Below are 23836 nucleotides of genomic sequence, written 5' to 3' on the forward strand. Positions count from 1 at the left end.
TGATGAGTCAGAGACACAGCCTGCTGTCTAATGATGAGTCAGAGACACAGCCTACTGTCTAATGATGAGTCAGAGACACAGCCTGCTGTCTAATGAGGAGTCAGAGACACAGCCTGCTGTCTAATGATGAGTCAGAGACACAGCCTGCTGTCTAATGATGAGTCAGAGACACAGCCTGCTGTCTAATGATGAGTCAGAGACACAGCTACTGCTACAGCCTGCTCCACTCCTCTCCGTTCCAACTCTACACCGTGTTTTGTGTTTTAATGGATCTCATTGGAGCATACAACAACCTTTAACCTCTTGACGTCATCAACCAGTCCTTCACCCGGGCAGAACCATGACCTCCCTCTCTTCTCTCTCTGCAGCGGCTGCCCTGGGGAACCTTGTGTCGGACCTGGCTGGACTCGGGTAAGAAAAGGCCGATCAAACCAATCGTCTGTTAGGGCTGATACAGTCCCTGGTGGCGTCCTATTGCAGTCACACTGTGTACAGTCCCTGGTGGAGTCCTATTGCAGTCACACTGTGTACAGTCCCTGGTGGAGTCCTATTGCAGTCACACTGTGTACAGTCCCTGGTGGAGTCCTATTGCAGTCACACTGTGTACAGTCCCTGGTGGAGTCCTATTGCAGTCACACTGTGTACAGTCCCTGGTGGAGTCCTATTGTAGTCACACTGTTCAGTCCCTGGTGGAGTCCTATTGTAGTCACACTGTGTACAGTCCCTGGTGGAGTCCTATTGTAGTTACATTGTGTACAGTCCCTGGTGGAGTCCTATTGTAGTCACACTGTGTACAGTCCCTGGTGGAGTCCTATTGTAGTCACACTGTGTTCAGTCCCTGGTGGAGTCCTATTGTAGTCACACTGTGTACAGTCCCTGTTAGCATCCTATTGTAGTCGCCATAGGAAGATTGCTACAGTCCTTGTTAGCATCCTATTGTAGTCGCTATAGGAAGATTGCTACAGTCCCTGTTAGCATCCTATTGTAGCCGCTATAGGAAGATTGCTACAGTCCCTGTTAGCATCCTATTGTAGTCGCTATAGGAAGATTGCTACAGTCGCTGTTAGCATCCTATTGTAGCCGCTATAGGAAGATTGCTACAGTCCCTGTTAGCATCCTATTGTAGTCGCTATAGGAAGATTGCTACAGTCCCTGTTAGCATCCTATTGTAGCCGCTATAGGAAGATTGCTACAGGCCCTGTTAGCATCCTATTGTAGCCGCTATAGGAAGATTGCTCCAGTCATAATGTGGTTTTTGAGAACTTTCCAGACTTCTCCAAGCATTGTGAGAACTGATTATTTGCGGTGAACAACTGCAAAAAAGACTACCTGGAATGTGCACAAAACCTGTCAGGATGAAACTGGAGAGAGGTTAATGATGTCCTCTAACCTGTCAGAATGAAACTGGAGAGAGGTTAATGATGTCCTCTAAGCTAACGTCTCCTCTCTGTCTGTACATTGAAAACCAGCCACGTCACGGACACCGACGTCTTGCTTCCAGACAAACTAAACACCTTCTTTGCCTGCTTTGAGGATAATACAGTGCCAACGACGCGGCCCGCTACCAAGGACTGCACCCCCCATCTCCTTCTCCGTGGCCGCTGAAGATGAGCTGTTCTATAATCTCAGTAAATACTGTCTAAAGACCAGTCAGTTTACACTACCAGGACCGTTAGACTGATGTGCCAGCCAGTCTTGACTCTGAAGTGTCCGTTTGACTAGTTTCCATACCAGGACCGTTAGACTCTGAAGTGTCAGTCTTGACTAGTTTCCCTACCAGGACTGTTAGACTGAAGTGCCAGTCTTGACTAGTTTCCCTACCAGGACCGTTATACTGATGTGCCAGTCTTGACTAGTTTCCATACCAGGACGTTATACTGAGTGCCAGTCTTGACTAGTTTTAGACGTTAGACTGAAGTGTCAGTCTTGACTAGTTTCCATACCAGGACCGTTAGACTCTGAAGTGTCAGTCTTCGGGTAAAAAAGGCCCTGGGTAGCGCTCTTTAGTGTGAGCTGCACCTGAGGAGGATGTCTCACTGCTCTGGAGACAGGAGTGCTTGGCTTGCGCTAATGGCCTCTCATAGTGTCTGAGTTACACCATCTGCTTTAAACTGTCATTTATTCAAATCAAATCTAATTCTATTGGTCACAAACACATGGTTAGCAGATGTTAATGCGAGTGTAATGAAATGATTGTGCTTCTAGTTCCGACAGTGCAGTAATATCAAACAAGTAATCTAACAATTCCACAACAACTACCTAATGACACAAATCTAAGTAAAGGAATGGAATAAGAATATACACATATCAATATATGGATGAGCCATGATCGACCGGCATAGACGAGATGCACAGACGGTATAGAATACAGTATATACATCTGGGATGAGTAGTGCAAGATATGCAAACGTCATTATTAAAGTGGCATTAATAAACTGAATAGTGATCTAATTTGTTAGAGTGGCCAATGATTTCAAGTCTGTATGTAGGCAGCAACCTCTCTGTGTTAGTGATGGCTGTTTAACAGTCTGACGGCCTTGAGAGAGAAGCTATTTTTCAGTCTCTCGGTCCCAGCTTTGATGCACCTGTATCAAATCAATCAAATCAAATTTTATTTGTCACATACACATGGTTAGCAGATGTTAATGCGAGTGTAGCGAAATGCTTGTGCTTCTAGTTCCGACAATGCAGTAATAATGAATCTAACTAACAATTCCAAAAACTACTGTCATACACAGTGTAAGGGGATAAAGAATATGTACATAAGGATATATGAATGAGTGATGGTACAGAGCAGCATAGGCAAGATACAGTAGATGATATCGAGTACAGTATATACATATGAGTACTGACCGGAGAGAGTACTGTACTGATGCCTTCTGGATGGTAGCGGGGTGAATAGGCAGTGGCTCGGGTGGTTGTTGTCCTTGATGATCTTTTTGGCCTTCCTGTGACATCGGGTGCTGTAGGTGTCCAGGAGGGCAGGTAGTTTTCCCCCGGTGATGCGTTGTGCAGACCGCACCACCCTCTGGAGAGCCCTGCGGTTGTGGGCGGTGCAGTTGCCGTACCAGGCGGTGATCCAGCCCAACAGTATGCTCTCAACTGTGCATCTGTAGAAGTTTGTGAGGGTTTTAGGTGACAAGCCAATTTTCTTCAGCCTCCTGAGGTTTAAGAGGCGCTGTTGCACCTTCTTCACCACACTGTCTGTGTGAGTGAACCATTTCAGTTTGTCAGTGATGTGTACGCCGAGGAACTTGAAACTTTCCACCTTCTCCACTGCTGTCCCGTTTATGTGGATAGGGGGGTGCTCCCTCTGCTGTTTCCTGAAGTCCACGATCATCTCTTTTGTTTTGTTGACGTTGAGTGAGAGGTTGTTTTCCTGACACATACTCCGAGTGCCCTCACCACTTTCCTATAGGCTGTCTTGTCGTTGTTGGTGATCAAGCCCACTACTGTTGTGTCGTCTGCAAACTTGATGATCGAGTTGGAGGTGTGCATGGCCACGCAGTCATGGGTGAACAGGTATAGGAGGGGGCTGAGCACACACCCTTGTGGCATCAGCGAAGTGGATATGTTGTTTCCTACCTTCACCACCTGGGGGTGGCCCGTCAGGAAATCCATGACCAGTCAGGATCCAGGATCGTCCAGGGCGAGGTTGAGACCCAGGGCCTCAAGCTTAATGCTGAACTTGAGGGTTCTATGTTGTCTTACATAGGTGTTCCTCTTGTCCAGATGGGATAGGGCAGTGTGCAGTGTGATGGCATTGATTGCATCACGTGATTGCATCGTCTTAGGACCTATTGGGGCGGCATGCAAATTGCAGTGGGTCTAGGGTGATAGGTAAGATGGAAGTGAGATGATCCTTGACTAGTCTCTCAAAACACTTCATAATGACAGAAGTGAGTGCTACGGGGCGATAGTCATTCAGTTCAGTTACCTTTTCCTTCTTGGGTTCAGGAACAATGGTGGTCCTCTTGACGCATGTGGGGACAGCAGACTGGGATAGGGAGAAATTGAATATGTCCGTAAACACACCAGCCAGCTGGTCTGCGCATGCTCTGAGGACACGGCTAGGGATGCCGTCTGGGCCGGCAGCCTTGCGAGGGTTAACCCTTTTGAATGTCTTACTCACTTCGGCCATGGAGAAGGAGGTGGGGGGGTGCAGTCCTTGGTAGCGGGCCGCGTTGGTGGCACTGTATTATCCTCAAAGCGGGCAAAGAAGGTGTTTAGTTTGTCTGGAACGACGTCGGTTTCCGTGACGTGGCTGGTTTTCTTTATGTAGTTATTGATTGCCTGTAGACCCTGCCACATACGTCTCATGTCTGAATTGCGACTCCACTTTGTCCCTATACTGACGTTTCACTTGTTTGATTGCCTTGCGGCGGGTATAACTACACTGTTTGAATTCAACCATATTCCTGGTTGTCTTTCCATGGTTAAATGCGGTGGTTCGCGCTTTCAGTTTTGCGCTAATGCCGCCATCTATCCACAGTTTCTGGTTAGGGTACGTTTTAATAGTGACAGTGGGAACAACATCTCATATGCACTTCCTTATTGTCACTGTCTTTGTGCGAGAGCCTCCAACATCATCACAGACTAATGTTAAAACGACTGTAACAGAATCTGTTAGACAGCGACAGCCAAAGGTAGTTCCTTTCACCAGTTGCTGCGTGAGTGCTTGAGCTAATGTCCTGTCATTGTTTCTGTTTTACCCATGTGGTTTTGTACAGGATGTAATCATGACTTATTGCCAGTTAGTCATTGGTGCGGCTGGCTTCCGGGTTAAGTGGGAATTTTGTCAAGAAGCAGTGCAGTTTGGTTGGGTTGTGTTTCGGAGGAAGCACGGCTCTCGAACTTCGCCTCTCCCGAGTCCCTACGGGAGTTGCAGCGATGAGACGAGACTGTAACTACTAATTGGAGAAAAGGGGTAAAAAAAAAACACAAAGAAAACTGACCTGGGACCAGTCTACAACAGATCTGGGACCAGGCTACAACAGATCTGGGACCAGTCTACAACAGATCTGGGACCAGTCTACAACAGATCTGGGACCAGTCTACAACAGATCTGGGACCAGGCTAGAGCAGATCTGTGTCCAGGCTACAACAGATCTGGGACCAGTCTACAACAGATCTGGGACCAGTCTACAACAGATCTGGGACCAGGCTACAACAGATCTGGGACCAGGCTAGAGCAGATCTGTGTCCAGGCTACAACAGATCTGGGACCAGGCTACAACAGATCTGGGACCAGTCTACAACAGACCTGGGACCGGTCTACAGCAGATATGGGACCAGTCTACAACAGATCTGGGATCAGGCTAGAACAGACCTGGGACCAGGCTAGAGCAGATCTGGGACCAGGCTACAACAGATCTGTGACCAGGCTACAACAGATCTGGGACCAGTCTAGAGCAGATCTGGGACCAGTCTAGAGCAGATCTGGGACCAGGCTAGAGCAGATCTGTGTCCAGTCTACAACAGATCTGGGACCAGTCTACAACTGATCTGGGACCAGTCTACAACAGATCTGGGACCAGGCTACAACAGATCTGGGACCGGGCTACAACAGACCTGGGACCGGGCTACAACAGATCTGGGACCAGGCTACAACAGATCTGGGACCAGGCTACAACAGATCTGGGACCAGGCTACAACAGATCTGGGACCAGGCTACAACAGATCTGGGACTAGGCTGGAGCAGATCTGGGACCAGGCTACAACAGATCTGGGACCAGGCTACAGCAGATCTAGGACCAGTCTACAACAGATCTGGGACCAGGCTACAACAGATCTGGGACCAGGCTACAACAGATCTGGGACCAGGCTAGAGCAGATCTGTGTCCAGGCTACAACAGATCTGGGACCAGGCTACAACAGATCTGGGACCAGTCTACAACAGACCTGGGACCGGTCTACAGCAGATATGGGACCAGTCTACAACAGATCTGGGATCAGGCTAGAACAGACCTGGGACCAGGCTAGAGCAGATCTGGGACCAGGCTACAACAGATCTGTGACCAGGCTAGAGCAGATCTGTGTCCAGGCTACAACAGATCTGGGACCAGGCTACAACAGATCTGGGACCAGTCTACAACAGACCTGGGACCGGTCTACAGCAGATATGGGACCAGTCTACAACAGATCTGGGATCAGGCTAGAACAGACCTGGGACCAGGCTAGAGCAGATCTGGGACCAGTCTACAACAGATCTGGGACCAGTCTACAACAGATCTGGGACCAGTCTACAACAGATCTGGGACCAGTCTACAACAGATCTGGGACCAGTCTACAACAGATCTGGGACCAGGCTACAACAGATCTGGGACCAGTCTACAACAGATCTGGGACCAGTCTACAACAGATCTGGGACCAGTCTACAACAGATCTGGGACCAGGCTAGAGCAGATCTGTGTCCAGGCTACAACAGATCTGGGACCAGTCTACAACAGATCTGGGACCAGTCTACAACAGATCTGGGACCAGGCTACAACAGATCTGGGACCAGGCTAGAGCAGATCTGTGTCCAGGCTACAACAGATCTGGGACCAGGCTACAACAGATCTGGGACCAGTCTACAACAGACCTGGGACCGGTCTACAGCAGATATGGGACCAGTCTACAACAGATCTGGGATCAGGCTAGAACAGACCTGGGACCAGGCTAGAGCAGATCTGGGACCAGGCTACAACAGATCTGTGACCAGGCTACAACAGATCTGGGACCAGTCTAGAGCAGATCTGGGACCAGTCTAGAGCAGATCTGGGACCAGGCTAGAGCAGATCTGTGTCCAGTCTACAACAGATCTGGGACCAGTCTACAACTGATCTGGGACCAGTCTACAACAGATCTGGGACCAGGCTACAACAGATCTGGGACCGGGCTACAACAGACCTGGGACCGGGCTACAACAGATCTGGGACCAGGCTACAACAGATCTGGGACCAGGCTACAACAGATCTGGGACCAGGCTACAACAGATCTGGGACCAGGCTACAACAGATCTGGGACTAGGCTGGAGCAGATCTGGGACCAGGCTACAACAGATCTGGGACCAGGCTACAACAGATCTAGGACCAGTCTACAACAGATCTGGGACCAGGCTACAACAGATCTGGGACCAGGCTACAACAGATCTGGGACCAGGCTAGAGCAGATCTGTGTCCAGGCTACAACAGATCTGGGACCAGGCTACAACAGATCTGGGACCAGTCTACAACAGACCTGGGACCGGTCTACAGCAGATATGGGACCAGTCTACAACAGATCTGGGATCAGGCTAGAACAGACCTGGGACCAGGCTAGAGCAGATCTGGGACCAGGCTACAACAGATCTGTGACCAGGCTAGAGCAGATCTGTGTCCAGGCTACAACAGATCTGGGACCAGGCTACAACAGATCTGGGACCAGTCTACAACAGACCTGGGACCAGGCTAGAGCAGATCTGGGACCAGGCTACAACAGATCTGTGACCAGGCTAGAGCAGATCTGTGTCCAGGCTACAACAGATCTGGGACCAGGCTACAACAGATCTGGGACCAGTCTACAACAGACCTGGGACCGGTCTACAGCAGATATGGGACCAGTCTACAACAGATCTGGGATCAGGCTAGAACAGACCTGGGACCAGGCTAGAGCAGATCTGGGACCAGGCTACAACAGATCTGTGACCAGGCTACAACAGATCTGGGACCAGTCTAGAGCAGATCTGGGACCAGTCTAGAGCAGATCTGGGACCAGGCTAGAGCAGATCTGTGTCCAGGCTACAACAGATCTGGGACCAGTCTACAACAGATCTGGGACCAGTCTACAACAGATCTGGGACCAGTCTACAACAGATCTGGGACCAGTCTACAACAGATCTGGGACCAGGCTACAACAGATCTGGGACCGGGCTACAACAGACCTGGGACCGGGCTAAAACAGATCTGGGACCAGGCTACAACAGATCTGGGACCAGGCTACAACAGATCTGGGACCAGGCTACAACAGATCTGGGACCAGGCTACAACAGATCTGGGACTAGGCTGGAGCAGATCTGGGACCAGGCTACAACAGATCTGGGACCAGGCTACAACAGATCTAGGACCAGTCTACAACAGATCTGGGACCAGGCTACAACAGATCTGGGACCAGGCTACAACAGAATTCATTAAAAATCCTACAATGTGATTTTCTGGATTTTTTTTCAAATTTTGTCTGTCATAGTTGAAGTGTACCTATGATGAAAATTACAGGCCTCTCATCTTTTTAAGTGGGAGAACTTGCACAATTGGTGGCTGACTAAATACTTTTTTGCTAGTTTTCGTTTACTAGTTTTACTCACTGTATCCACACAACCATTACACCATCATCATCATCATCATCTATTGTCAGGGAAGCTGTTTGCTCAGCAGAGCACAGTGATGCTTGTTAGTTTATCCCGGGTGATATCTGCAGTGACCTGTTGGGTTATTGGTTTTTATTGGTTCTGCTGGAGTGAAGACATTCCCCATGACTGAATTTAAACAGATCGTTTGGTCCCTCCTCCCCTGACTGAATTTAAACAGATCGTTTGGTCCCTCCTCCCCTGACTGAATTTAAACAGATCGTTTGGTCCCTCCTCCCCTGACTGAATTTAAACAGATCGTTTGGTCCCTCCTCCCCTGACTGAATTTAAACAGATCGTTTGGTCCCTCCTCCCCTGACTGAATTTAAACAGATCGTTTGGTCCCTCCTCCCCTGACTGAATTTAAACAGATCATTTGGTCTCTCCTGCCCATGACTGAATTTAAACAGATCGTTTGGTCTCTCCTCCCCTGACTGAATTTAAACAGATCGTTTGGTCCCTCCTCCCCATGACTGAATTTAAACAGATCGTTTGGTCCCTCCTCCCCTGGCTGAATTTAAACAGATCGTTTGGTCCCTCCTCCCTGACTGAATTTAAACAGATCGTTTGGTCCCTCCTCCCCTGACTGAATTTAAACAGATCGTTTGGTCCCTCCTCCCCTGACTGAATTTAAACAGATCGTTTGGTCCCTCCTCCCCTGACTGAATTTAAACAGATCGTTTGGTCCCTCCTCCCCTGACTGAATTTAAACAGATCGTTTGGTCCCTCCTCCCTGACTGAATTTAAACAGATCGTTTGGTCCCTCCTCCCCTGACTGAATTTAAACAGATCATTTGGTCCCTCCTCCCCTGACTGAATTTAAACAGATCATTTGGTCCCTCCTGCCCCTGACTGAATTTAAACAGATCGTTTGGTCCCTCCTACCCTGACTGAATTTAAACAGATCGTTTGGTCCCTCCTCCCCTGACTGAATTTAAACAGATCGTTTGGTCCCTCCTCCCCTGACTGAATTTAAACAGATTGTTTGGTCCCTCCTCCCTGACTGAATTTAAACAGATCGTTTGGTCCCTCCTTCCCTGACTGAATTTAAACAGATCGTTTGGTCCCTCCTCCCCTGACTGAATTTAAACAGATCGTTTGGTCCCTCCTCCCCATGACTGAATTTAAACAGATCGTTTGGTCCCTCCTCCCCTGACTGAATTTAAACAGATCGTTTGGTCCCTCCTCCCTGACTGAATTTAAACAGATTGTTTGGTCCCTCCTCCCCTGACTGAATTTAAACAGATCGTTTGGTCCCTCCTCCCTGACTGAATTTAAACAGATCGTTTGGTCCCTCCTCCCCTGACTGAATTTAAACAGATCGTTTGGTCCCTCCTCCCCTGACTGAATTTAAACAGATCGTTTGGTCCCTCCTCCCCTGACTGAATTTAAACAGATCGTTTGGTCCCTCCTCCCTGACTGAATTTAAACAGATTGTTTGGTCCCTCCTCCCCTGACTGAATTTAAACAGATCGTTTGGTCCCTCCTCCCCTGACTGAATTTAAACAGATCGTTTGGTCCCTCCTCCCTGACTGAATTTAAACAGATCGTTTGGTCCCTCCTCCCCTGACTGAATTTAAACAGATCGTTTGGTCCCTCCTCCCTGACTGAATTTAAACAGATCGTTTGGTCCCTCCTCCCTGACTGAATTTAAACCGTTTGGTCCCTCCCCTGACTGAATTTAAACAGATCGTTTGGTCCCTCCTCCCTGACTGAATTTAAACAGATCGTTTGGTCCCTCCTCCCCTGACTGAATTTAAACAGATCGTTTGGTCCCTCCTCCCCATGACTGAATTTAAACAGATCGTTTGGTCCCTCCTCCCTTGACTGAATTTAAACAGATCGTTTGGTCCCTCCTCCCTGACTGAATTTAAACAGATCGTTTGGTCCCTCCTCCCCTGACTGAATTTAAACAGATCGTTTGGTCCCTCCTCCCCTGACTGAATTTAAACAGATCGTTTGGTCCCTCCTCCCTGACTGAATTTAAACAGATCGTTTGGTCCCTCCTTCCCTGACTGAATTTAAACAGATCGTTTGGTCCCTCCTCCCCTGACTGAATTTAAACAGATCGTTTGGTCCCTCCTCCCCTGACTGAATTTAAACAGATCGTTTGGTCCCTCCTCCCCTGACTGAATTTAAACAGATCGTTTGGTCCCTCCTCCCCTGACTGAATTTAAACAGATCGTTTGGTCCCTCCTGACCCTGAAACTGAATTTAAACAGATCGTTTGGTCCCTCCTCCCTGACTGAATTTAAACAGATCGTTTGGTCCCTCCTCCCCTGAATGAATTTAAACAGATCGTTTGGTCCCTCTCCCCTGACTGTGCATCCAGCCTGTGTATTATTGAGTTGATCTGGGTCAGGGGGGGCTGAACATAGTTCTACTAATTTGCAAATTGACCACAACTCAAAAAGAGATTGTATTTGAAAATAACAATATTTCGTACCTTGAGACAAGATGACGTTTCAATTTGTTATTTGTGAGAATCCTTAGGAACAGATTTCCTCAATTAAACTCATTTTTAACTTCATTCCTATAGATTTGACAGTCTTTTTTAAACCCAAAACTAACTGAATTGGCCAATGTGGGAGCACAATCCCATGGCTTCTTCCCAAGTGGTACAGACAGCCGGCTGAGTCTGGAATGTTGTCTCTATTGGCCATTCTGGGTCAGACGGGACTCACTTACTGTTGCCCACAGTGAGTGTCATTTCAGGATTCTGCTCATGTTCCTGGGCCATCTGTTGGCATCCCCTGTCTGGCACTCTGTTGGCATCATAATGGAGATAGCTGCTCTGTCTGGCACTCTGTTGGCATCATAATGGAGATAGCTGCTCTGTCTGGCACTCTGTTGGCATCCTAATGGAGATAGCTGCTCTGTCTGGCACTCTGTTGGCATCATAATGGAGATAGCTGCTCTGTCTGGCACTCTGTTGGCATCATAATGGAGATAGCTGCTCTGTCTGGCCCTCAGTTGCTCTGTCTGGCGCTCTGTTAGGATCATAATGGAAATAGCTGCTCTGTCTGGCCCTCAGTTGCTCTGTCTGGCACTCTGTTAGCATCTTCATGGAGAAAGCTGCTCTGTCTGGCCCTCAGTTTCTCTGTCTGGCACTCTGTTGGCAGCATAATGGAGATAGCTGCTCTGTCTGGCACTCTGTTGGCATCATAATGGAGATAGCTCCTCTGTCTGGCACTCTGTTGGCATCATAATGGAGATAGCTGCTCTGTCTGGCACTCAGTTAGCATCTTAATGGAGATAGCTGCTCTGTCTGGCACTCTGTTGGCATCATAATGGAGATAGCTGCTCTGTCTGGCAGTCTGTTGGCATCATAATGGAGATAGCTGCTCTGTCTGGCACTCAGTTAGCATCTTAATGGAGATAGCTGCTCTGTCTGGCCGTCAGTTAGCATCATAATGGAGATAGCATCCATCCATCACAACATCAGCCTAACCCACTACAGCCCCAAAGCGGTGAGCGCTAAGTAGTGCGCTATATAGGGAATAGGGTGCCATTTCAAATGTAGCCCATGGGTGCATCTATTCCCTATATAGTGCACTACTTTTTGACCAGAGCAATATGGGTCCTGGTCTAATGTAGTGCGCTATATAGGGAATAGGGTGTGATTACAGATGCAGTCCATGTTCCAGAGACATCTGGGCACATCTGTACTCAACCTGAAAGCTGATGGCCAGCTATGCACTGGCCTTGACAGGATATGAAATTAAGCTTCCCTAGGAGCACAACACTACCAGGAGCACAACGCTACCAGGAGCACAACGCTACCAGGAGCACACGCTACCAGGAGCACAACGCTACCAGGAGCACAACGCTACGTTGTGCTACCAGGAGCACAATGCTACCAGGAGCACAATGCTACCAGGAGCACAACGCTACCAGGAACACAACGCTACCAGGAGCACAACGCTACCAGGAGCACAACGCTACCAGGAACACAACGCTACCAGGAGCACAACGCTACCAGGAGCACAACGCTACCAGGAACACAACGCTACCAGGAACACAACGCTACCAGGAGCACAACGCTACCAGGAGCACAACGCTACCAGGAGCACAACGCTACCAGCAGCACAACGCTACCAGGAGCACAACGCTACCAGGAGCACAACGCTACCAGGAGCACAACGCTACCAGGAGCACACCGCTACCAGGAGCACAACACTACCAGGAGCACAACGCTACCAGGACCACAACGCTACCAGGAGCACAACGCTACCAGGAGCACAATGCTACCAGGAGCACAATGCTACCAGGAGACACAACGCTACCAGGAGCACAACGCTATCAGGGGCACAACGCTACCAGGAGCACAACGCTATTAGGATCACAACGCTACCAGGAGCTACCAGGAGCACAACGCTACCAGGAGCACAACGCTACCAGGAGCACAACGCACCAGGAGCACGCTACCAGGAGGAGCACAGGAGCACAACGCTACAGGAGCACAACGCTACCAGGAGCAGAACACTACCAGGAGCACAACGCTATTAGGAGCACTTTTGCCAGGAACACAACTCTACCAGGAGCACAACACTACCAGGAGCACAACGCTGCCAGGAGCACAACGCTACCAGGAGCACAACGCTACTAGGACCAAACGCTACCTGGAGCACAACGCTACTAGGATCACAACGCTACCATACCAGGAGCAAACGCTCCCATTAAAGCACTATGCTAAGCACAACGCTACCAGGAGCAACACAGGAGCACAACTACCAGGAGCATCCTCACTAGGAGCACAACGACCAGGAGCACAACGCTATTAGGAGCACAACGCTACCAGGAGCACAACGCTATTAGGAGAGGAGCACAACGCTACCAGGAGCACAACGCTCTTAAGCACAACAGGAGCTACCAGGAGCACAACGCTACCAGGAGCACAACGCTACCAGGAGCACAACGCTACCAGGAGCACAACACAGGAACACAACGCTACCAGGAGCACAACGCTAACAGGAGCACAACGCTACCAGGAGCACAACGCACCAGGAGCACAACGCTACCAGGAGCACAACGCTACCAGGAACACAACACTACCAGGAGCACAACGCTATCAGGAGCACAACGCTACAAGGAGCACAACGCTACCAGGAGCACAACGCTATTAGGAGCACAACGCTACCAGGAGCACAACGCTACCAGGAGCACAACGCTACCAGGAGCACAACGCTACCAGGAGCACAACGCTACCAGGAACACAACACTACCAGGAGCACAACGCTACCAGGAGCACAACGCACCAGGAGCATAACGCACCAGGTGCACAACGCTACCAGGTGCACAACGCTACCAGCAACACAGCACAACGCTACCAGGAACACAACGCTACCAGGAGCACAACGCTACCAGGAGCACAACGCTACCAAGCTACAACGCTACCAGGTGCACAACGCTACCAGGTGCACAACGCTACCAGGAGCATAACGCTACCAGCAACACAACGCTACCAGGTGCACAACGCTACCAGGAGCACAACGCTACCAGGAACACAACGCTACCAGGAGCACAACGCTACCAGGAGCACAACGCTACCAGGAGCACAACGCTACCAGGTGCACAACGCTACCAGGTGCACAACGCTACCAGGAGCACAACGCTACCAGGAACACAACCCTTTATTTGTCTCTTAATTTATTAATTAAGGCTTTTGAAAAGTTAAATGAAAGGGCTATTTCAGTGCCTGGATCGAGGTGAAAAAATATATTAAATTGGAAGAAACTATCGTGCATAATATGAGAATTTGTTTCCCATTAAATCATAGTTTAATCATGAGGCAACACCCTCACTAAGCATCCTCACTAAATACATTTGACATTTAGCAGAAGCTCTTATCCAGAGCGACCTACAGTGCATTCATCTTAAGATAGCTAGGTAAGACAACCACATAACACAGCAACTACACAACACAGCAACTACACAACACAGCAACTACACAACACAGCAACTACACAACACAGCAACTATATAACACAGCAACCACACAACACAGTCGAAGTACATAACACAGCAACCACACAACACAGCAACTACACAACACAGCAACCACATAACACAGCAACTACATAACACAGCAACTACATAACACAGCAACTATATAACACAGCAACTACATAACACAGCAACTACATAACACAGCAACTACATAACACAGCAACTACACAACACAGTAACCACATAACACAGCAACTATATAACACAGCAACTACATAACACAGCAACTACATAACACAGCAACCACATAACACAGCAACCACATAACACAGCAACCACATAACACAGAAACCACATAACACAGCAACTATATAACACAGCAACTACATAACACAGCAACTACATAACACAGCAACCACATAACACAGCAACTATATAACACAGCAACTACATAACACAGCAACTACATAACACAGCAAATACACAACCCAGTTACAACCCAAATACACAACCCACAACCCACAACCCAGGGGAAGATGGACAGGGACTGTTGTCATAGCTTCAGGGGGGAAGATGGACAGGGACCCTGTTGTCATAGCTTCAGGGGGGAGATGAACAGGGACTCTGTTGTCATAGCATCAGGGGGAAGATGGACAGGGACTCTGTTGCCCTAGCATCAGGGGGAGATGAACAGGGACTCTGTTGTCATAGCTTCAGGGGGGAGATGGACAGGGACTCTGTTATCCTAGCTTCAGGGGGAAGATGGACATGGACTCTGTTGTCATAGCATCAGGGGGAGATGAACAGGGACTCTGTTGTGATAGCTTCAGGGGGAGATGGACAGGGACTCTGTTGTCATAGCTTCAGGGGAAGATGGACAGGGACTGTTGTCATAGCTTCAGGGGGAAGATGGACAGGGACCCTGTTGTCATAGCTTCAGGGGGAGATGAACAGGGACTCTGTTGTCATAGCTTCAGGGGAGATGGACAGGGACCCTGTTGTCATAGCTTCAGGGGGAGATGGACAGGGACCCTGTTGTCATAGCTTCAGGGGGAAGATGAACAGGGACTCTGTTGTCATAGCTTCAGGGGAAGATGGACAGGGACTCTGTTGTCATAGCTTCAGGGGAGATGGACAGGGACTCTGTTGTCATAGCTTCAGGGGAGATGAACAGGGATTCTGTTGTCATAGCTTCAGGGGAAGATGGACAGGGATTCTGATGTCATAGCTTCAGGGGGGAGATGGACAGGGACTCTGTTGTCCTAGCTTCAGGGGAAGATGGACAGGGACTCTGTTGTCCTAGCTTCAGGGGGAAGATGGACAGGGACTCTGTTGTCCTAGCTTCAAGGGGGAAGATGGATAGGGACTATGTTGTCATAGCTTCAGGGGGAAGATGGACAGGGACTCTGTTGTCATAGCATCAGGGGAGATGAACAGGGACTCTGTTGTGATAGCTTCAGGGGAGATGGACAGGGACTCTGTTGTCATAGCTTCAGGGGGAAGATGGACAGGGACTGTTGTCATAGCTTCAGGGGGAAGATGGACAGGGACCCTGTTGTCATAGCTTCAGGGGGAGATGAACAGGGACTCTGTTGTCATAGCTTCAGGGGAGATGGACAGGGACTCTGTTGTCATAGCTTCAGGGGGAAGATGGACAGGGACCCTGTTGTCATAGCTTCAGGGGGAGATGAACAGGGACTCTGTTGTCATAGCTTCAGGGGAGATGGACAGGGACTCTGTTGTCATAGCTTCAGGGGGAGATGGACAGGGACTCTGTTGTCATAGCTTCAGGGGGATGGACAGGGACTCTGTTGTCATAGCTTCAGGGGAAGCTCATTCCACCATCGGAGGACATAGCTTCAGGGGGAGATGAACAGGGACTCTGTTGTCATAGCTTCAGGGGAAGCTCATTCCACCATCGGAGGGCATAGCTTCAGGGGGAGATGAACAGGGACTCTGTTGTCATAGCTTCAGGGGAAGCTCATTCCACCATCGGAGGACATAGCTTCAGGGGGAGATGAACAGGGACTCTGTTGTCATAGCTTCAGGGGAAGCTCATTCCACCATCGGAGGGCATAGCTTCAGGGGGAAGCTCATTCCACCATCGGAGGGCATAGCTTCAGGGGGAGATGAACAGGGACTCTGTTGTCATAGCTTCAGGGGGAGATGAACAGGGACTCTGTTGTCATAGCTTCAGGGGAAGCTCATTCCACCATCGGAGGGCATAGCTTCAGGGGAAGCTCATTCCACCATCGGAGGGCATAGCTTCAGGGGAAGCTCATTCCACCATCGGAGGGCATAGCTTCAGGGGAAGCTCATTCCACCATCGGAGGGCATAGCTTCAGGGGAAGCTCATTCCACCATCGGAGGGCATAGCTTCAGGGGAAGCTCATTCCACCATTGGAGGACATAGCTTCAGGGGAAGCTCATTCCACCATCGGAGGGCATAGCTTCAGGGGAAGCTCATTCCACCATTGGAGGACATAGCTTCAGGGGAAGCTCATTCCACCATCGGAGGACATAGCTTCAGGGGAAGCTCATTCCACCATCGGAGGGCATAGCTTCAGGGGAAGCTCATTCCACCATCGGAGGGCATAGCTTCAGGGGAAGCTCATTCCACCATCGGAGGACATAGCTTCAGGGGAAGCTCATTCCACCATTGGAGGGCATAGTTTCAGGGGAAGCTCATTCCACCATCGGAGGACCAGGACCGAGAAGGACTGGTGTTGAATAACAGCATGTATTTTGATTAATGATGATTTAAAACATTTATTTTTTTATGATTCTATGCACAGACGTCTGTGCCAGAAGGTTTTCTGCCGTGCATATTTACTGGTTGAATTTAATATTTCCATATTTCGTATTATGGTAATTTCGTATTACCATAGTACATCACTCCAGCAATGAATGGGATCTTTCCTCTGGTGATCCCTTAAAGCTCAGGACTTGTATTCATAAATCTCAGAGTGCTGATCTAGGATCAGTTTTTTTAGCTCATAAAGAAGGGCGCAGCTGAACCTGAACCAGAACTCTTATTCTGAGAAACTTTCTGAATCAAATCAAGTTTATTGGTCACACGCCCAGGTTTTTACAGCAGGTGTAATAGAGACAGTGTAATGCTTTACCTGCCACTGTTCCTCAACCGTACAGAATAATGTCCAATAGAAAAGTTCATCCATAGAGAATAAGTAGATGAAGATGAGTAGATAAAGAGCACAACAAGGGCCTCCCGGGTGGCGCAGTGGTTAAGGGCGCTGTACTACAGCGCCAGCTGTGCCACCAGAGACTCTGGGTTCGTGCCCAGGCTCTGTTGCGTAGTGCAGGTCAGGGAGGGCTTGGTCGGTAGGGATGTCCTTGTCTCATCGCGCACCAGCGACTCCTGTGGCAGGCAGGGCGCAGTGTGCGCTAACCAAGGTTGCCAGGTTCACGGTGTTTCCTCCGACACATTGGTGCGGCTGGCTTCCGGGTTGGATGCGCACTGTGTTAAGAAGCAGTACGGCTGGTTGGGTTGTGTATCGGAGGACGCATGACTTTCAACCTTTGTCTCTCCCGAGCCCGTACGGGAGATGTAGCGATGAGACAAGATAGTAGCTACTACAACAATTGGATACCACGAAATTGGGGAGAAAAAGGGGTAAAATATATTTTAATTTTTTTTTTTAAAGAATAATGTCAAATAGAAAAGTTCATCCATAGAGAATAAGTAGATTAATAATTAAAAGGTAAAGAACGCAACAATTGGACCCAATATGGGCCCAGGACCATAGTTTGAGAGCTGTCTATAACGTGATTCTCCCGTGGGCAGATTCTGCGTGTTGACAGAGGGAATCTCCCAGGACTGAATGTGATGCGTAAGAGCTGAGCAGCGTTAGTTTTTTTGGGGGGGGGAGGTTTTTTTTTCCATCACTGGTTATTTGGACGTATCAGAAACTGGGGGAAGACGGTGCTTAAACTTCTTCGCCTCGTGTTTCAGACTTTGTTTTTTTCCCCAGAACTCTCCATTTCTAACACGTACAGTATGAACACAGAAGTTAATCGTTCTGCTGATCACATTACTTCTGGTTTTACGTCAACAGAGATAATACAGAGATAATACATTGATGTATGTCACCAAACCTTTTTCTAGCGTGTTAAGGTATGTAATCATGGTATTTTCTAGTGTGTTAAGGTATGTAATCATGGTATTTTCTAGTGTGTTAAGGTATGTAACCATGGTATTTTCTAGTGTGTTAAGGTATGTAACCATGGTATTTTCTAGTGTGTTAAGGTATGTAACCATGGTATTTTCTAGTGTGTTAAGGTATGTAACCATGGTATTTTCTAGTGTGTTAAGGTATGTAACCATGGTATTTTCTAGTGTGTTAAGGTATGTAACCATGGTATTTTCTAGTGTGTTAAGGTATGTAACCATGGTATTTTCTAGCGTGTTAAGGTATGTAATCATGGTATTTTCTAGCGTGTTAAGGTATGTAATCATGGTATTTTCTAGTGTGTTAAGGTATGTAACCATGGTATTTTCTAGTGTGTTAAGGTATGTAATCATGGTATTTTCCAGTGTGTTAAGGTATGTAACCATGGTATTTTCTAGTGTGTTAAGGTATGTAACCATGGTATTTTCTAGTGTGTTAAGCTATGTAATCATGGTATTTTCTAGTCCGTTAAGGTATGTAATCATGGTATTTTCTAGTGTGTTAAGCTATGTAATCATGGTATTTTCTAGTCCGTTAAGGTATGTAATCATGGTATTTTCTAGTGTGTTAAGGTATGTAACCATGGTATTTTCTAGTGTGTTAAGGTATGTAATCATGGTATTTTCCAGTGTGTTAAGGTATGTAACCATGGTATTTTCTAGTGTGTTAAGGTATGTAACCATGGTATTTTCTAGTGTGTTAAGGTTTGTAACCATGGTATTTTCTAGTGTGTTAAGGTATGTAATCATGGTATTTTCTAGTGTGTTAAGGTATGTAACCATGGTATTTTCTAGTGTGTTAAGGTATGTAACCATGGTATTTTCTAGTGTGTTAAGGTATGTAATCATGGTATTTTCTAGTGTGTTAAGGTATGTAATCATGGTATTTTCTAGTGTGTTAAGGTATGTAATCATGGTATTTTCTAGTGTGTTAAGGTTTGTAACCATGGTATTTTCTAGTGTGTTAAGGTATGTAATCATGGTATTTTCTAGTGTGTTAAGGTATGTAACCATGGTATTTTCTAGTGTGTTAAGGTATGTAATCATGGTATTTTCTAGTGTGTTAAGGTATGTAACCATGGTATTTTCTAGTGTGTTAAGGTATGTAACCATGGTATTTTCCTGTGTTAGCCTTGCAGGTTACGTGGAAGCCCTGGCCTGTCGTTGTGGGTTGGTGGGCCCTGATCTGAACCCCAAACAGGCTGACATGTGGCAGACCAGAGTTAGCACCCACAGTGTGAGTCTCTGTCGTATCTCTGAGAGGACGTACACACTGTCTGTCTGTCTGTCTGTCTCTCTCTCTCTCTCTCTCTCTCTCTCTTTCTCTCTGTCTCTCTCTCTCTCTCTCTCTCTCTCTGTGTCTGTCTCTCTCTCTCTGTGTCTCTCTCTCTCTCTCTCTCTCTCTCTCTCTCTCTCTCTCTGTCTGTCCCTGTGTCTCTCTGTCCCTGTCTCTCTCTCTGTCCCTGTCTCTCTGTCCCTGTCTCTCTCTCTCTCTCTCTCTCTGTCTCTCTCTCTCTCTCTCTCTCTCTCTCTCTCTCTCTCTCTCTCTCTCTCTCTCTCTCTCTCTCTCTCTCTCTCTCTAGTCTCTCTCTCTCTCTCTCTCTCTCTCTCTCTCTCTCTCTCTCTCTCTCTCTCTCTCTCTCTGTCTGTCCCTGTCTCTCTGTCCCTGTCTCTCTCTCTGTCCCTGTCTCTCTCTCTCTGTCCCTGTCTCTCTCTCTCTGTCCCTGTCTCTCTCTCTCTGTCCCTGTCTCTCTCTCTCTCTCTCTCTCTCTCTCTGTCAGTCCTCTCTGTGTTGCTTACTTAGTGGATCTGGTTGAATAGAGCCCTAAATCAGTCAAAATATGTCCTACAGAATATGCTTTTGGTTGTGCAGCCATTTCACTGAAGACAGTATTTTTCAGGCTAATAAAAAATAAACGTTCCTTCACAAAGTCTATTGGCCAAGAGCTGTGTGTAGGTTACGCACTGGTAGCACTGCAGTATTAGTATTAGTATTAGTGCTAGTATTAGTAGTAGTATTAGTATTATTAGTGCTAGTATTAGTACTAGTGTTAGTATTAGTATTAGTGTTAGTATCAGTGTTAGTGGTAGTATTAGTGTTAGTACTAGTGTTAGTGTTAGCATTAGTACTAGTGTTAGTATTAGCATAGTATTAGTGTTAGTATTGGTGTTAGTATTAATGTTAGTATTAGCATAGTATTAGTGTTAGTATTAGTGTTAGTATTAGTATAGTATTAGTGTTAGTATTAGTGTTAGTATTAGTATAGTGCTAGTGTTAGTATTAGTATTAGTGTTAGTATCAGTGCTAGTATTAGTGTTAGCATTAGTGCTAGTATTAGAATAGTGTTAGTATTAGTATAGTGTTAGTGCTAGTATTAGTATTAGTGTTAGTATTAGTGTCAGTATTAGTGCTAGTATTAGTATTAGTACTAGTATTAGTATTAATGCTAGTATTAGTGTTAGTATTAGTGTCAGTATTAGTGTTAGTGTTAGTATTAGTGTTAGTATTAGTACTAGTGTTAGTATTAGTGTTAGTATTAGTATTTGTGTTAGTGTTAGTATTGGTGTCAGTATTAGTGTTAGTATTAGTGTTAGTATTAGTACCAGTGTTAGTATTAGTATTAGTGTTAGTGTTAGTATTAGTGTCAGTATTAGTGTTAGTATTAGTGTTAGTATTAGTACCAGTGCTAGTATTAGTGTTAGTATTAGTATTAGTGTTAGTGTTAGTATTAGTGTTAGTATTAGTATTTGTGTTATTATTAGTGTCAGTATTAGTGTTAGTATTGGTGTTAGTATTAATATTAGTGTTAGTATTAGTGTTAGTATTAGTGTTAGTATTAGTATTAGTGCTAGTATAGTGTTAGTATTAGTGTTAGTATTAGTGCTAGTATAGTATTAGTGTTAGTATTAGTGTTAGTATTAGTATTTGTGTTAGTATTAGTGTTGGTGTTAGTATTAGTGTCAGTATTAGTGTTAGTACTAGTATTAGTATTAGTGTAAGTATTAGTATAGTATTAGTATAGTTCTAGTATTAGTGTTAGTATTAGTGTTAGTATTAGTGTTAGTACTAGTGTTAGTGTTAGTACAGTATTAGTATTAGTGTTAGTATTAGTGTTAGTATTAGTGTTAGTATAGTATTGGTATAGTATTAGTATAGTATTAGTATTCGTATTAGCATTAGTGTTAGTATTAGTGCTAGTATTAGTATAGTGTTAGTATTAGTATAGTATTAGTATGAGTGCTAGTATTAGTATAGTGTTAGTATTGGTATTAGTATAGTATTAGTATAGTGTTAGTATTAGTATAGTGTTAGTATTAGTATTAGTATAGTATTAGCATAGTGTTAGCATTAGTATTAGTATAGTATTAGTATAGTGTTAGTATTAGTATAGTATTAGTATAGTGTTAGTATTAGTACTAGTATGGTATTAGTATTAGTATAGTATTAGTATAGTGTTAGTATTAGTATTAGTATAGTGTTAGTATAGTGTTAGTATTAGTATAGTATTTGTATAGTGTTAGTATTAGTATAGTGTTAGTATTAGTATAGTATTAGTATAGTGTTAGTATTAGTACTAGGCATCAGAGTAGTAATGGAACGTTGTTTCTTGTTTTGTTTTGTCTTCAGGGTAAAGCCATCGGAGTTGCCATCGGCTGCATCTTAGGGATGTTCCCGCTCCTCTTCTTCAAAGATGAGACGAAGAAGAAAGCAGTGGAAAGGGAGGGTAAAGATGGATCACTGACCTCCATCTCCACTGGCAGCAGCAATTGAGACAACTTGACCGAAAGACTTACCTTCTCGGGAAGAGAGAGAGAGAGAACTTATCATTGGACTACGGCTACTTCACAACCTAACTACTGCATAATGAATAACCTCAATCAAGCGTGACTACTGATGTCAATTGTTGATGTCAATGTCTTCAATTGTTCCTACTGCAACGTTCAAAAAGCAGTATGAAGAAAAACAACAACGATGGTAAATACAAGTGGACCAATCTTCCAACCACGTTTTCTGCTGCTTCTTCGGGTTGTTTTGTTTGTTTTGTTTTTTGAGTTGGTGCAACTTTTCCTTTTTTAGAGTTTAGTGTATCTTAGTCCTAATCAGTTAGAGGTGACCAGGTTGGATTTCTGATGGACTACACTCAATTCAGTTCAATTGAACTGTAATATCTCTCAACAGGGGGGATATTCCTGCAACATCTGGTGTAAGTAATCAACATGCTGTGTGGCTGTTGTCTCTTTAGATTAAAGGACTGTGTGAGGAGAGGACAAGGCCAGCTGCTATAGCTAGATAACACATTTACAGAAACTATTCAGTCTTCAGTTAGTTTACTGAGGTTAGACCTTTCCTACTGGATTTCATTGGGGCGGCAGGTAGCCTAGTGGTTAGAGTGTAGGGGCGGCAGGTAGACTAGTGGTTAGAGTGTAGGACTAATAACCAAAAGGTTGCAAGATCGAATCCCCCGAGCTGACAAGGTAAAAATCTGTCGTTCTGCCCCTGAACAAGGCAGTTAAACCCCACTGTTCCTAGGCCGTCATTGAAAATAAGAATTTGTCCTTAACTGCCTTGCGAGTAAAATAAAAAATAAATACAATTCCACCTGACTTTCCACTAGCGCTGCACTACAGAGCTGAAATATTACACGCTTCTTCTAGCAGCTTCTTCTAGCAGCTTCTTCTAACGCTGACTTCAAGTCACCCACAAATCATTCTGTGGTGTTTGAGAGGATCCATCCCTTTGTTTTGGAGGATTTGGTGTTTGAGTTTGAGAGGATCCATCTCTTTGTTTTGGAGGATTTGGTGTTTGAGAGGATCCATCTCTTTGTTTTGGAGGATTTGGTGTTTGAGAGGATCCATCTCTTTGTTTTGGAGGATTTGGTGTTTGAGAGGATCCATCTCTTTGTTTTGGAGGATTTGGTGTTTGAGAGGATCCATCTCTTTGTTTTGGAGGATTTGGTGTTTGAGAGGATCCATCTCTTTGTTTTGGAGGATTTGGTGTTTGAGAGGATCCATCCCTTTGTTTTGGAGGATTTGGTGTTTGAGAGGATCCATCCCTTTGTTTTGGAGGATTTGGTGTTTGAGTTTGAGATGAGGAAATTGAGTAACTCTAGGGAGCCTGTGTAACTTGGGAGAGATTCATATTACTTGTCACTTTTAGATGTTTGGGGACAGTGTACCCCCCAGAGACCCCGTCTTCACTCAGTCAATGAGACCAGATTTGGAAGTCCCATGATACTAGGGTTGTATGGATACCAGGGGTCAGATTTGGAAGGATGGTCCCATGAGACTAGGGTTGTATGGACACCAGGGGTCAGATTTGGAAGGATGGTCCC

At 46.2% G+C, this 23836-nt stretch overlaps 1 protein-coding gene across 3 annotated transcripts; it reads left to right on the forward strand.

Annotated features, from left to right (window-relative positions):
* Nucleotides 1-203: 203 nt before the first annotated feature.
* On the forward strand, nucleotides 204-22392 carry LOC121845795 (transmembrane protein 65-like). 3 transcript variants are annotated; one of them, XM_042317770.1, is made up of 3 exons: nucleotides 204-411; nucleotides 19635-19740; nucleotides 22132-22392. In XM_042317770.1, the coding sequence occupies exons 1-3, from the start codon at nucleotides 341-343 to the stop codon at nucleotides 22273-22275; spliced, it is 321 nt and encodes a 106-aa protein (XP_042173704.1). In that variant the 5' UTR covers nucleotides 204-340; the 3' UTR covers nucleotides 22276-22392. The 3 variants fall into 3 exon arrangements, with proteins under 3 accessions (XP_042173704.1, XP_042173703.1, XP_042173702.1); XM_042317769.1 differs by lacking the exon at nucleotides 204-411 and adding an exon at nucleotides 17920-18449 and having other exon boundaries at nucleotides 18483-19740; XM_042317768.1 differs by lacking the exon at nucleotides 204-411 and having other exon boundaries at nucleotides 17920-19740.
* The last annotated feature ends 1444 nt before the right edge of the window (nucleotides 22393-23836 follow it).

The sequence above is a fragment of the Oncorhynchus tshawytscha genome, unplaced genomic scaffold (genome assembly GCF_018296145.1).
Source record: "Oncorhynchus tshawytscha isolate Ot180627B unplaced genomic scaffold, Otsh_v2.0 Un_contig_2087_pilon_pilon, whole genome shotgun sequence".
Taxonomy (NCBI): Eukaryota; Metazoa; Chordata; class Actinopteri; order Salmoniformes; family Salmonidae; genus Oncorhynchus; species Oncorhynchus tshawytscha.